General features: G+C 41.6%; 1 protein-coding gene across 2 annotated transcripts in view; it reads left to right on the top strand.

Annotated features, from left to right (window-relative positions):
* The window catches only part of Vav3 (vav guanine nucleotide exchange factor 3), a 314833-nt gene that overhangs the window by 199907 nt on the left and 99622 nt on the right, over positions 1–15304 (top strand). For both annotated transcript variants that reach the window (XM_041655077.1, XM_041655076.1), the window contains exons 17-18: positions 167–267; positions 11186–11211. In XM_041655077.1, the coding sequence (XP_041511011.1) occupies positions 167–267; positions 11186–11211 (127 nt within the window). The remainder of the gene's footprint in view (positions 1–166; positions 268–11185; positions 11212–15304) is intronic.

Here is a 15304-nt window from a genome sequence, read left to right as displayed (position 1 = left end):
TTGACCTGTTCTGTTTCCTCAAGACGCTCATAGAGATCCTCTGTCCCCATGCTGACGGTACTTTGGACAGCATGGTGACCCCTTCTTCCTATTCCTTGGACTAACAATTTTACGTGAGCAGCATTTAGCACGTTTTAATACACCATTCTCCAATTTTACCTTGCAGGGGGACATTTTATCAAGGCTATTTATGCTTTAAGTGTGGAGCAAGGGCACACAAAGAGTGTCTGGGAAGAGTAGACAATTGTGGCCGAGTTAATTCCATTGGTAAGTCATGTTTATTGTTGGGATTCTGTTTTTAATGAGGACATAAAACTTGCTAGATACAATTAAGGCCCAATTTATTCTTACTATGTGTTTATTGGAACATATCTTCTTGAACATATCATTAATAAGTACAATTAGAAAATTGTTTAATATCAGTGTGACTTTTCTACATGACTTAGTTTTAAATTATTTAATATCTATTTGACTTTTACATGTGCTTGGAAGTAGAGGTCCTCAGGATACACTTGGATGGTATCATGACTCCCCCTTTCATTTACCTCAGCCCCCAAATATATCACCAAATTGTTTGAATCCTGCCCATGCAAATGGTAATGAAAACAAAGGAAAAGGAAAATATTCTTCTATCTTGAGCTCTTAAACTTTTTCTTTCTTTTAAATATTTATATCAGCTTCGTTATTGGTTCCAGAAGCAAACATTACACAGACTAATTCAAGAATTCATGAATTGAATACATTATCATTTTCCACATTAAACAAAGCATATATCCTTTGGATTTATGTAAACATTCTCTGCTGGTTTTTAAAAATAGCACTGTATGCCTGTTGTATGAGCCCTTTGCAAATTATGCATTCAATAGCCTTTGCCTCCCCCTGCTCCTCTTGGGCTGTCTCCCTTCTCTTTCTTTTCTGGCCTCTTTATTCTTCTCTTTCTTCTCCTTTCTCTTTGTCCTTTTCCCCTGAGTTCCTCTGTGTTTTATCAATAAGACCTTTCAAAAATCAGGAAGAGTTTTTGAACACAAGAAAGGAACTTTAACAGCTTGAGTTCAAAAGGTAGCCATGTCAACCTTTCATTTTCCCAGAGGAGAAGGTGGACATTGAATTATTTTGGATAATGTGAAGAAGAGTGGAACAGAAAATATCTTATTTCAGGCAGGGCTGAGTTCAGAAAAGGAACAGTTGTAGAAAAGGTGAGACCTACTAGAGGGCTGCGATCACATCACAGCCCTGTCCTGCTGCTCCTTCGTAGACATCTTCAGAGGGCCCCGTGTGCCCTCCTCTGTGCCTGGCAGGGACAGCCCTGCTAGCAAAGATCCTGACCTTGACTGAGTACCCCCATTGTGCTGAGTACTGCCATACCCTACAGAAAGCCTTCAGTTTTTAGAATAGCCCTTCCCGTGGCCAGTAAGCTCAGAGGGCTCCTGCTGCTCGCTGAAGGAGGTGAAGTGAAACCGCTAAGGTTACCATTTTCATCAGCCTGAAGGTCAGGACAGTTTACAAAGAGGTGGAATAAACAGAAGTATTGTATACATTATGACTGCTATTCTCCCACCATCAACCTGATATAACAAAACCTTGTTTTATTGTTCCTCCCTTCCATGTCTTCCTCTTCGGTGAACATACTATTTGCCTATGATAGGCTAGGGTGCTTGCAAATGACCCGTAGTTTTAGATTCCAGTGTCCTAAATCACTGGATGAGGGCCAGGTGTTCATAATGACCGCACCTGCCCTCCCCATATAAGCCCTTAGAGCTAGTACTTTGATGCTTTCTGACCTAGGGCCCCTCATTTTAAAGCGAGGGAAACAGGCTCATAAACAGTTGAAAGTGGGGCAGCTGAAAATTAGGAATGCTAACGTCTGGTAGGCTCCAGATAATGAGATACAGAGACACCATCCAGTAAAAGGTAGCAGCAGTCTTTAAACTCTGTTTCGTAATTTACCATAAAGCAGGGGAAAGGTTTTTTGTTTCGTTCCCTTTCTTAACTTTGACTCTATTACATGAGCACACGCCCTCGGGCTTCTGAGTCTCTGACACTGCTCTGAACCCTCCCACTGACCCATTGTCTCCCCATTCTCCGTATCCACGACTTTCCCCTCTTCTCTTTGTGTCCTTTCCTGCTTCAGAATTTGAAGAGGTGAGCAGGTGGCGTTGAGTTCTCCCAGTTAATGAGGAGTATGAAATGAAAGGTCTGCATAGCCGGCTTCCCTTTTCCTTCAGACCGGGCTTTGTCATTCAGAGGCCTCATCTTCAGGATGAAGGGGCTCCGTGTGATCACTGCATCAGCACTTTTCTCCCCTGCTCCTCACCAAGTGCCCTCTAGAAACCGGAAGACCTTGCACTCTGTCTTCAAACTTACCCATCCTTGGACTAGTCTATGCAGCCGCTGTGGCTAGAGTGTCAATCTGAGCTGCTAGGTCGGCCGTGAGTGTGGTAGACTAGATACTGCGCTGCGTTATTACGGGAGCTGCTCTCATGCTCTCTTCCCTGGTCAGCTGAAAATCCCCGCACGCCATGTTTCACGTTGAGATTTCACTGGTTGGAAATGGCGTGCTCCGCAATGCATTGACCCTGACTTCTGCAGTATCGGGGGGCTACACAGGCTCAGGGAAGGAAGGAGGAAGCACAGGGTACATTTGGGGATACAGACATGGTTTACTGGAATGGGAATTTTGTATGGAGTGGAATGTGCTGCTTGGTGAGCTTGACTTTGAGGAAGATTACCCTAACAGGCAAATTTAAAATGAGTTAGCGGTGTTGATTTAAGGCCAACTTAAATGTTTTTGTAATCTTTTTCCCACATAACATCAATCGTGGATTGAGACTCATTCTCACTTTATAGAGGTTTCTAGTTGCAAAGCTTAGCTACGTCTAACTACGTTCTCAAGAGCCAGGGAGATTCTGGCTGGTTAGTGTGTGTCAGAGTACATTTGTAGATCGGGGCGCCGTGATAAATATGGATGGTGACATTGTAATAAACCTTGGAGAGTTGTGCAAGGAGAGCGTGATGTTTTCTCTTGAGCGGGTCATATGCACAGAAGGAAGTGTGGAGGTGAGGAAGCACTGGTTCACACCACAATAGAGTAGACCGGGGTCCAAAGGAAGGCTCCAGAAGCCCTGCTTTGCTGTCATGACCACATCCTTGCACACTCTGGCTATCTCACCACAGGCCTTGCCTCGCTCACTCTTTCTTATGGGAAACTGTTAGCCATTTTCCTTGATGACTCTCTCTCACACCCCATTATCCCATAGGCAGCCTTTAGAGATTGGACTTATTTTTCTCACTTAAGTTGTAACCCATCAGACTTACTTCTCTCACTTAAGTTGTAACCCACATCTAACGAAGATTGGTCTTGGCTCCATCTACATATAACATGTGTCCTGAAATGTGTGACATCTCCATCTTCAGCTTACATATCATCTGCCAGTTGCCGTTAAGTAACCTCCAGGACCTAGGGAAAAGCTACTTTTTCTTTCCCGATGCGTGCTTTCTTAAGTCTTTGTCCACATGCTCACCCAAACCCAGGTGTAATTTGGTGTGTCGCCCTTCTTGCTCATCTGCTCTTCATTCTTCTCCTATCTTGCTGAGAACCTGCTGCTGCAGTGTTGATTTAGATGGAAACCTCACTGATTCTGTTCTGCCTTCTGTGTTTCATCTTATTCCTCAGACAGACTTTCTGAACTCATCTTTCAGAATCCATTGTTATTATATCACTCACTCACTTCTGTTCTTGCCATTTCCTACAGAATACTGTCCAAGCTCCCCTCAACAGCACACCTAGTTCTGCATCGTTTTTCTGCCCCTCTTTTGGCCATCCCTTAACTTCCCCAACCAACCTTTGATCTCTGTCTAGTCATAGTTCCTCAACCACTTTTCTCATATATCTGCTTTGTTTCTCTTTTAATCTTTCCTTCCTCGTTCTGTTCAGTTTGAAAACTCAGCGCAGCTATTACCCCACTTGGAAGACGTTCTGGTTCTCTGCATGCCTGGCTTTTCTTAGTCTACCAGTTATCTCTGTTTTCCGGGCATCTTATAATTAACTTTATCAAGGCATTTATCATATTTATGATGATTGCCATCTGGCTGATCTCTCTAATTAGGCTCAACCATATGCAGCTGATGCTTTGACCTCAGGGAAGACTTGGTGTGTGGATATGTGGATGGATAAGCCACCTGAGAGATAGACAGATGCATGAGTCAGGTTCCTGGGTCTTCTTAGGCTTAGAAACAGTATGGAAGTTTATGCAGGTTTGGGTTCCATGCTTGTGGAGGTAAGAGCTTGGTAGGCAAAGGAAATAAGTAAATAAGGATAGCTAATAATAAGAAATCCTCATTCTGTGATTCATTGGCTTGTACTTTAAGAATGAAATAAACTAAGTAGACCTTTTACTTTCCTTTCTGGGTAGTTATGCAAGGAAAGAATTATGCCCTAAGCATTGATTACCAGGCAGTACACCTGGTGTAGGTTAGCGAGAGGCAAGAAAATGAACCAACTCACACAACACCTGGTGTTTTCTAAAAAAGCTCCTTGCATGTAAACCTACTTCCTGATCCAGTCAATTCCATTGTTAGAATTTTTATTTGGCTCTTATTGCTACTTCTAGATGGAATATTCCCTCTTTCCTCCTTAGCAATCCAAAATCAGCCCCTTCTTTTTCTCAGTTCTCCTGTTCAGCTTCCTTGCCAATCATTAACATCTTCTTGATCGCCAGATGGTCATGTGAATTTGACTTTAATTAACCGAGGGGGTAGGGCTCATTTTGTTTTCCAAGGTTAGGCTGTACTGTAATAGGTGGTATCCCTACTCCCCATCCCCTGTCTCTAGTAGTTTTAAAGTTTAATTCAGTGAACATACACTGCTGCCTGGCATTTCGTACATCCTCCAGAGGAGGTCGCCCACTAAGCATGTGACTGTCCAGTTCCATGTGTGTCTACCAGCATGTCCTGGAAACAAACATTTTTTTTTTAAAAAAAAAATCACTGCCATTGGTGAAAAACACATACATGGCCTCAGCTCAATTACATGGGGAGCTGTATTGTAGTGGAAGACTGGGACTCCGCTCCTGGGATCATTGCTGTCTCTGCCACTCTTTTTCTTGTAGCTTATATGTGCCTTTGGTGTAGAAGGGAAAGGTGGGGAATGTGTTTCTTATCTTTTGAATCCATCCCTTTGTACCAAGTCCAAGGGTAGAACACTGAAAATCAAGTTATCACTTTCCCCACAATAGAACAATTTCAATATAAACGCACTTCCAACAATGCAGTATGTGGCTAAACATTAACCACCAGGCTTGAAAAGATCCTTTGATTGTGGAAGTTAGCCTTGTTTTTTAGATGTTGTCTTCTCTTGGATTAGAAACCTTTTATATTTCACGCTCTATTATCCTTCAAGTCTATTGAGTCTTTATTCACCCTAGAAATAATAATTGCTTGGCAAAAAGATGCAGTGCATTTTTGAATGAAGCAATCTATTCATATTAATACATGAGCATGACAGATTATTACTTTAAGTATATCTGAAGTATAAGAAAACCATGCATATATATATATGCATGGTTTTCATATATATATATATGACAAAGTGTGCAACTTGGAAACACAGTTGAAGGTTGGGTAGTTAAGTTAATTTGCATCTTAATGCCTGGGGATTTGCATGGGCATAAATAAAGGCCAGGAAAGGAATTCTGTTCTACCCCTTTCATTGAACTCCACTTGACTCCTTCATGTTCACCATAGAAGCTTTGATGATTACCACTCACACAGGCTCTGAAGTCTGTGCCAAAACTTTCCAGTGATAGTAATGAATAGGTATAAGCACCATTATATGAGACTCTCAGTAAGTTACTGCAGAGCTGATGCAATTCTAGGGTGGTATTTCCTTCTCCCAGTCCGCCATGGAGGAAGGGCTAATCCCAGATTGCCGACTTCAGGGTCATTTATGATCTTGCTTGTTGTAACGTGTGACTAAGCCCTTTAGTCCCCTTCCTGCCCTGACAGCAGTCAATATAGCATACAGCTTCCCCCCATCTTCCAGATTAAACAAAGAGAGTAGCCTTGGGTGCAAATATCGCTGGCACAAACAACTTTGGCTTAATGTATCTTTTCTTTCAGTAGGAATGCAAGCCTCAGCTGCCCTAATATTTAACCGAAGCAGATCCCCATTTGCTTATCTGTTTAATTGCTCCTTTATCTAGGTCAGCTGCTACTCCTGCTCCTGCTGTAGCCAGCTCTAATAGGAATGATTTTGCCTTGGTATCCAAAAACTTAAACTTGGGAGATTGTTACCTAGAGCCTGCACCACAAATTGGCATCCGAAACAGGCTCTTTTATAAATAGCATTGCATATTTTAAGAGGAGGTATAACTCAAAGAGTAAAATGTTAGTTCAGCCTTCTACCACCAGACATTTTAACACGTTAATTTAACATTAACTGAGCCTTGATCTCTGATTTCATTACCAAGAGGTGACTTTGCTTTTGTGTAAAGGCACTTAATCCTTTTGTATAAATGAGTCATCTTTCTTGATTCATCAAGACAATTTTATATGCAAGGGTAGTTATTTTACCTTTCACTTGACAGTTGGGTCAACTTAGTGATATCTTAGTAATTGTTAAAAGTAAGAATTGGAAACTGTTGTGTGATTAGATTCAAGTTGAAATCAAAACTCCCCCCCCCCCATGTATTATTTATGGCTTGTGACTTTCTGTTCTTTTCCAAAACCCCATTGGAGATCAGAGCAGTGAGCATAGCATTCACATACTATCTTCCTAACATTGACCAATCCTGGCAATAGTCTGTAAGCCATGAAGGCTAGGTACCTTCCATTCGGACATCAGTAGTTGCTTTCATGTGGCCCCTCTTTTGACAACCAGTCTTACTGCACGTTGGTTTGTTTAAGTGTTAAATAGAACTTCAGATAAAAGAAAAAGCAATTTGTGTAGTAAGATGTGAATTGAGAGCCACTTCCATCGGAAAAACAAACATAACAGGACTGAATTTGGTATTTAAATAAGCACATTATAGAATGGGAACCTAAAACTTCATTGAAAATCATTTATCATACCCAAATATGCCCACTGAGCTCTGCTGGTGTTGGAGATGGAATTCGGCAAAGGCTCCAAGCACCTTAGTTACATCACTTAGAATTACATTAAGCCAGTTGAGACACGATGAAAGAATGCAAGGCTTAAACCCCTTGAGGGCCTGTAAGTCACCGTCTAGAAAGGTTCCTGAAAGGGTAAGAGCATTTTATAGTTTGATCAATAGGAGCCTAAGAAGTAGGCTGCAGGGTAAGGACAAGTTGAGGATTAAAAACTTTTAGAAACTTGAAGAATTGAATAACTATCCTAAAGAAAGTTCCCATGAAAAAAAAGAGATGGAAAGAAAAAGAGATTTTGCTCTTCATCTCTCAACCATTCTTCTGGGTCAGAATTCAGCCCAATACTAGATGATAACCAGCTCTTATTATCTAAGATGTAGTAGCTGTTCCGCCCACACACAGAATTTCCTAGCAACACAACCTCCTGCCGCACACAGTAGATTCAGATTCATACCAAGAGAAAGTAAAGGATGGGACTAAAGGCTTCAAAACCAGATCGACTTTCCCATCAAAACGAGATTGGCCCTTCTTGGTAGTTGATCCATTTTCCAGCCAGAATAAACCTCTACTTTGAGATGTATCTGAATTAGTACAATAGTTGGCTTTGCCTGTCAAGCTACCATTGCATTGCCAGTTAATGAGCTGTTGAAGTAATGTTTGTGTGAATTAAGTTTATGTCTATAAAGGAGTCAGTCAAGTTGAATGTTATCGCAACTGTCCAAAATTCAAAAGTATAAGGATTCTGGCTAAGATATTCTGAGCAGAAAATACTATATATACATATATAACATATATAAGCATAATGAGTTTCATAAGTATATGAAAATACAAAACAGAAGATTACTATATGACATGATCACATAAGAACTCAGATTTTTTTCTTTTCTTTTTAATTGTTTTTATTGAGCTATATATTTTTCTCCTCTCTCCTCCCTTTCTCCCCCTCCCCTTCTACCTTCTCCCATGATCCCCATGCTCCCAATTTACTCAGGAGATCTCATCTTTTTCTACTTCCCATGTAGATTAGATCCTCTTTGTTGTTTAGGTTCTCTGGGATTGTGTTTTTCTTTGCTTTATGTCTAAAAACCACTTGTGAGTGGGTACGTATTATATTTATCTCTCTGGCTCTGGATTACCTCACTCAATATGAGGGTCTCTAGATCCATCCATTTTTTTTTTGTTTCTTTTGTCAAAAATCAGGTATTCGTAGGGGTGCGGGTTGATATCTGAGTCTTTGAATTGATTCCATTGTTCCTCCTGCCTCTTTTTATGCCAATACCAGGCTATTTTCAGTACTTTAGCTCTGTAGTAGAGTTTGAAGTCAGGGATTGTTTTGGTTATCCTACGTTTTTTGTTTTTCCATATGAAGTTGACCATTGTTCTCTCAAGGTCTGTGAAGAATTTTGCTGGGACGTTGCTGGTCATCACATTGAATTTGTAGACTGCTTTTGGTAGCATTTCATTTTTATTATATTAATTCTCCCTACCCAAGACCATTAGAAATCTTCCCATTTTCTGGTATCTTCTTCAGTTTCTTTCTCCAAAAACTTAAAGGTCTTGTCATATAGGTCTTCCACTTGTTTGGTTAGAGTTACTCCAAGAAATTTTATGCTATTTGTGGCTATTGTGAAGGGTGATATTTCTCTGATCTCTTTCTCAGCCCGTTTATTATCTGTGTAAAGGAGGACTACTGATTTTTTTTTCGAGTTAATCTTGTATTCTGCTACATTACTGAAGGTGTTTATGAGTTGTAGAAGTTCCTTTGTAGAATTTTTGGGGCCATTTATGGAAACTATCATATCATTAGCAAATGGTGAGAATTTGACTTCTTTTCTGATTTGTTTCCCCTTGATCTCCTTTAGTTGTCTTATTGCTCCAGCTAGAACCTCAAGTGCTATAGTGAATAGATATGGAGAGAGTGTTCTTGATTTCAGTGGGATCACTGGGAGTTTCTCTCCATTTAGTTTGATGCTGACTGTCAGCTTGCTGTATATTGCCTTTATCATGTTTAAGTATGTTCCTTGTATCCCTGCTCTCTCCAAGACCTTTTCAGAGAAGCATTACCCTTCACAGTAGCCACAAATAACTAGAGTGAATAGGCTTTTTTTTTCCACACAAGTGAAATGGGACTCGAAGGACACAAGCTTTGGGGCTGCGGAGAATGTCCCATGGGGAAAGGCTTGGTGGGCAAGTATGAACATCTGAGCGTAGAATAGCCGTGAACCCACATAAAAGCCAAGTGTGGGGGTGCACCACAGAACCCCAGCACAGAGAGATGGAGGCAAGTGGACCTGGGAGTTTGCTAGCTAGTCAGCCTGCCGATCTGCAAGGTCAGTTTCTAGGTTCAGTGAGAGACCTGGATCAGAGAATAAAGTGGGGGAAACAATGACATCAGGTCTCAAACTCTGTTTCTTACCACATACAGGTAAGTTTATCCACATGGATACACCACCACCACCATGGCCAACACACACAGACACACACACACACACACACACACACACACACGGTATGGGGCTTTGAGGGTCAAACTAAACCAAGCGAAACCAAACACCAGAAAACCCGAGTTCAATTAAAATATATTCTGAGTCTGGCTAAAAGATAACTTTCACATCCTCCCTTCCTAGCTGCCTCTCTTAGGTCTTAGATAGTCTTTCTCCTGAAGAATGTTTCTGTAGGGGAGGAAGCGAAGTGAGCTAGCCTTTCTGTCCTGGAATACTCCTTTGTAAAGGCTGATTTTAGACCAAGCAAAGATACCTTCAATGGAGCCAGTCAGTTATCTGTGAAGCTGGGGTGATGGACTTTGAAACTGACAAAGGCAACGGACTTAGCTTTTTTCCAGAAGGAAGGGGACTTTCTGCTCTTGGGGCTTCCATTGCCATTAATGTGGAGTTGTCCTTTAACATAGAAAAAAAAAAAAAACGGGGGGGGGGGAGAGATAGAGAGGTGAAAGCCCACAAAGGGACCTCCTCCTATTCCTTGCCCCAGGCTGTGTTCTTGTGTAAGCAGCCCGCTGCAGAAGGCAGGTGTCCTGATAGGAGCTTTCCCTGTGAACTCTGGCCCCGTGGCTTCTCCCAGCCTTTTAAGGAAAAATCCTACAGAGCCCCCATCTCGACTGCCTTTGCTCTCCTTCTGTCTTTTTTGGTTGCATCTTTTATTCTTTTTTTTCCCTCAGTTCCTTTCTTAGAACTTATTTCAGGTGGGAAAAGTGCAGGCCTGGGCTTCCAGTGGTGAGAGGTTTTGACTCTGTCTGGAGATGTTATAACGCCGTCAGATGCTGCTGGATGCGCCGGGGGTGGGGGGGGGGAGATGGAGTAGAAAGACCCCTATCAGTTTTCCATATGCAGAATGTCAGTGCACGCTCTTACTCTGACGTCCTTTGGGCCCTCACCCAGGTTACTCACCTGAATGTCTCCAGACTCGGCGAGTGTGAATCAGTTTTAGAAACCAAACTATAGTTTTTAAAAAAAAAAAGATGTTGTGCCTGTTTATAAATATGTGAAGTAAAAATGAAAGAGTTTTGGAGCTAAATCCTGACTGAGGTGTTTTTTTAAAAAACAGGTTTCTGTCTGTAAACCAAAGTGTAATGTATCTAAAATAAGTGAGTATTATTAGCCGTTAATGGGAATTTTCTCTTGTGGAATGCTTGCTGGGCAAAGTTTGCAGTTGCAGGAGCTAGTCTACACAATACCGTTTAACAGTTTGTTTAGATCTTCAAATCAGATGTGTCTAGAAAGAAAGGCTTGCCACTCAGGACCGTGCTTATAAATGTAGTGCAGTCCTTGTTTTAAAGGAGTTTTACGAGGCTAGATTGACACTGCTCAATAAACAATCCACAGAGTTAAGCATAACCCGCGAGTCATTAAGGAGGATGAGTCACGGTCCTGACAGGCCAATAAGGTAAGAGAACCCAGGTTGCAAAACAATTACCAGCCCTGCCCGCGGGACCCTGGAAATATATTCCAGGTAGCAGTTAAGAAAACAAAGCGGTAGTGTTCGGCCACTCTGCAGAGGACAAGCTGAGGCTGCTAACCAAACCAAACGACTCCACTGACCATGCCCATTTTTACATTTGTTTCAGAACAAGGGCCATTCAAACCACCAGAGGTAAGACTGCCGTTTCAACTTTTTCTGTACGCGTTGTGTTTCCTGGGGTCTGCTAACTTAAACAGGCTTGGGCTCTTACGGTGTTAAATGTGCCTTTTCTGACTGAGTGGAACAGAAATGGAGGGAGCTGCCAGGTGCTTGTCAAAACATGAACGGGATCAGGAATTTTCACAGCTGTTGTCTGGAAGCCTTTGGTGGAGGGGAAAGGTGGATATTTTACGGAAATAGTGAATGAAGTCGGGGCTAATCAGAACGATGGCAGGACCCAGCGCCCTCCGTGAACTGTTGTTTTACTGCCCTGCAGTAACCTGCGAGAATTCTGCCATAGTTCCGAGTGTATGGGTTCAGGTTCCTGGTAGCTTCCTCTTCAGCACAAACCTGGTCACTGTTGTGCCCCACTCATCAAATCAAGCTCTGATGACATTTCCCTTTGGTTTAGCACAGCCTACCTCCCAATGGCGGCTCTCGAGGGTAGCTCTCATTATAAAGTCACGTCAGAAATGGAAGAGAACGCAACATAGGACAGGTTCTGCACCACCATTATTTTGGCTGTCCATCAAAAGTAACAGAAATTTACCTGACTCTGCAAAAGTACCATAGCAAAAATTAAAGTTAAAAATTAGCAGAGGAAATTAAATATAAAATGGGTGTGAGATGAGTAAAAACCAAGGTTACCTGGGATTTTCAGAATGAAAGGATCGCAGTCTATTTATTAAACTGATTAGCACATTGACATCCTGGGTCTCCAGTATCAGCACGAGAAACCATAGTAAAATAAAAATCACCTCTGGACAATAAGGCAGCTGCATTATTCGTATGCTTTTACCAGATAGTTTTTATACAGTTGGTGAAAATATGGCAAGCGCTGGGAAATGCCCTCAGAGGTCCCTTCTCTTGTCTTTTGTGTACTTCTGCATGCAGGGTGACAAGGGTGTGGTTGGAGGAACCTCGTGGTAGATGCAGCTGCTTACTGTGCTAGGTAGGTGGATGTTAGGACCTAGAGTTTAGACCAAGGAACATCTATAATACGGCACCAATGTTTTCTGAAAATAATGGAACATCATGACTTATTGCAGGCTAGCGCCAGTTACCCTGAAATTTCTGTTACTCTTTCCGAGACAGGGAAAGAATTTTTTTTTTTTTTTTTTTTTTTGGTTTTTCGAGACAGGGTTTCTCTGTAGCTTTGGAGCCTGTCCTGGAACTCCCTTTGTAGACCAGGCTGGCCTCGAACTCACAGAGATCCGCCTGCCTCTGCCTCCCAAGTGCTGGGATTAAAGGCGTGCACCACCACCGCCCGGCTGCCAGGATCCTTCTTGTAACGCATGGTCTTTCTCAGCATGCTGGTCTTAGATTATTGAGAAACATAGCGTGTGGCATCTCAAGTTTCAATTCAAGGTTACTTCACATTTATCCTATTAGACATGTGTATTCTTTTTTTCCCTAAGAAAATGATTTCATTTGGTTTCAAGGAAGTAACGTGAAGTGGGTGTATTTGCAGAAGGAGAATGTGCTAATAAGACGTGGTTAATCATTCTCACATGATATTAAATAATTCTCTCAGACACATTTATACCCTTAAAATTACATGTGAGCCTATTAATAAAAAGGAATTAATCCCCGTGTTGTAGTGATTTTCTTAACTTTTGAATGTAATAGTGCAATTTTCATTTAATGTATAACTTCACTAATAACCTCCCCTTTGTCTGGAGAGAAGATGATACTCTGCTCTGAGGCTAGCCAATTCGCTTGGAAACTGCTCCCTTTTAGGAAAAGTGTAACAAAGAATATTAAGAATGTGGTTTTTTATTTTGTTTCTTTTCCTCTAAACCCCCTGCCTCTCCTATACTGGCTTAGCATTCTCTTCTGCTTACCCTTTAGTACCTTGGGTTTTTATTTTAAAAGTTGACTTCATTGTCAAGGCAGGCCAGTCTTTCCACAGCCACAGGACCAGAGGCTTGCACAGCTGTCCAGATGTGGTCACCTCACTAGCAGCCTAGGTCTTCACGGGTCCTTCTGACTACACACAGCAGGTTTATTTTTATATGTCTGTGCTTTTTTTTTTTACACTTTGCATCGATCCCCCACTGTGGATGAACCAAAGCTAACTTCCATACAGGAAAGGAAATGTTCCCTAGTGTTGTTGGTAAAAATCCACAGAAGGAATCATTTTCCCCCACATAGGCAAGAAGACCAGGAGAGTTTTAGATAATAAAAGCATTTTAAAAAATAAAAAGACAAGACAGTGAAGCAAGAAATAATTACCAAGTGCCTATAAAATGAGGTTTGCCTCTCCAACCCCTCTGGGTAGATCAAAGGAGATTCTGACTCCAGAGACATCACTCTCACGTCTCCTGGACCTCTGACTTAAGAGCTTCCAGGCAAGGCAACCATATATGCCCTTTCTTTCCCATCTTCTACCTGCAGACCCGGTCTGTCCAGCCCTGTCTGGCTGAGAAAATAGGTGTGAGAGAGAATTGCGTTAGAGTCAGAGACATGGAACTCTATATTTCAGAAAGATTTCTAAAGATCTTTGGATTTTCGTGGTAGAAGATGCTTCAAAGGTGCTGTCTGAGTTAATCACAGATTTTCCAGATGTGCTTTGTTTTAACAGCTGGGGTTTCCTTCTGCGTGCAGAATTTCTTTAATAGATAGTTTACTTTACTGCCTGCTTTTCCTACAGAAAAGTTTCTGTTTTGAGGGTGACTAACTTAAATGACTTTCCTGGAGGAAGAACATCAAACAGTCGGTAGGGCAAGTGGGGTGCCGTCATGTATGCGTGCCGTCGCAGCTCCTGGGGAGGATGAGGCAAGAGGGTCTCGTGCATGCTTGGTTCAAGATCAGCTTCAGCAGTTTAGTGAGATCTGGGTTCAAAACCACAGCACGGCGTAGAAACTATAGTTTCCCAGAGCATATCCTTTGTGTGAATTGAAACTTCCATGACTCCACAAAGTTAATAACATTAGTAATTGAAATCACTTGATGATTTGAAACACTTTAAACGAATGAACCCTCACCACCACCTTAACCAAGTAAGCGTTAGTATAGTTTTTCCTGAAAGATGGGAAAACACAAGCAGAAATGTTTTGACTTTGAAGTTAATCTCCTTTTCTGTATTATTATTACCCACATTGTATCACCTACTTTAATCTTAAACTGAAGGCAAAATAGGCAAAGACGATTCCTGTTGTCAGTTCAGAAGGCGATGGTGTTGGGAGGAGGCAAACGCTGGCACAGTAGACGTCATTGGATATTGTTTTGTTGAATATATCTTAAGTTGTGTTCCTTGGTGCCCTTTCAATAGAAAGCTCAAAAAATTTCAATAAAAATTTAGGTAAAGAAGAGTTTGCCTTTGACATCAGTTTCCCCGTATTTTCAGAAGTGGATCTGTAACCCGTGTGCCTTCCCTTTTATGACATGGCCACCAAGTAGCCCAGGGCAACAGTTTCTCTCACAGTGATCCCGTCTAATGGTTTCCCTAGAATAGATACCCTGCTTGCTCAACAAAGACCCCACGCAGAGTTTAATGGTCCTATTAGTCTTTTACAAATACATTTGGAAAGTAGTTGGTGTGAAAACAAACATTACGTGTTTAAAATTTGTTATATTTGCTTTAACTAAGAACGCTAGAATCTTCAGGATGTGGCTTTGAGCCCCTGGAGAAGGTGAAAAGACCCCATTTCAACATTTCAGTGATTTGACTTATGAATGAAATCAATGTGAGAAGCTCCCCTGAGAAAATCCACAACTTATGTGTGCTGCTCAAAGTGGGGGATCCTCCGACTGAAACCATGGCCCTGTACACACAATGACAAATTCCAATACATATAAAAAGAAAATTTCTCATGAAAATCTCCATACGGTGGTCCTGTGTGAAGTGGTTTTCCATACAGTGGTCCTCCACGCAGTGGTCTTCCATAGAGTGGTCCTGCGTGCAGTGGTCCTCCATGCAGATTCACATTTGTTTGTAATAAAAAGTATAAAAATAATCAATCCTTCATTAGTGAAATTACTGTACTAATTATAGCAAAGAATTCGATGCCAGTAAAATCAAATAGTAACCACGCATTTTTAGATTTAAAATCCCTTATCTTGC

Source organism: Microtus oregoni, unplaced genomic scaffold, assembly GCF_018167655.1.
Source record: "Microtus oregoni isolate MIOR12 unplaced genomic scaffold, Mior012 000000F_ref0000247, whole genome shotgun sequence".
NCBI classification, from domain to species: domain Eukaryota; kingdom Metazoa; phylum Chordata; class Mammalia; order Rodentia; family Cricetidae; genus Microtus; species Microtus oregoni.
The sequence above is the reverse complement of the archived record's forward strand: the minus strand, read 5'-3'. Positions and strand labels throughout refer to the sequence as shown.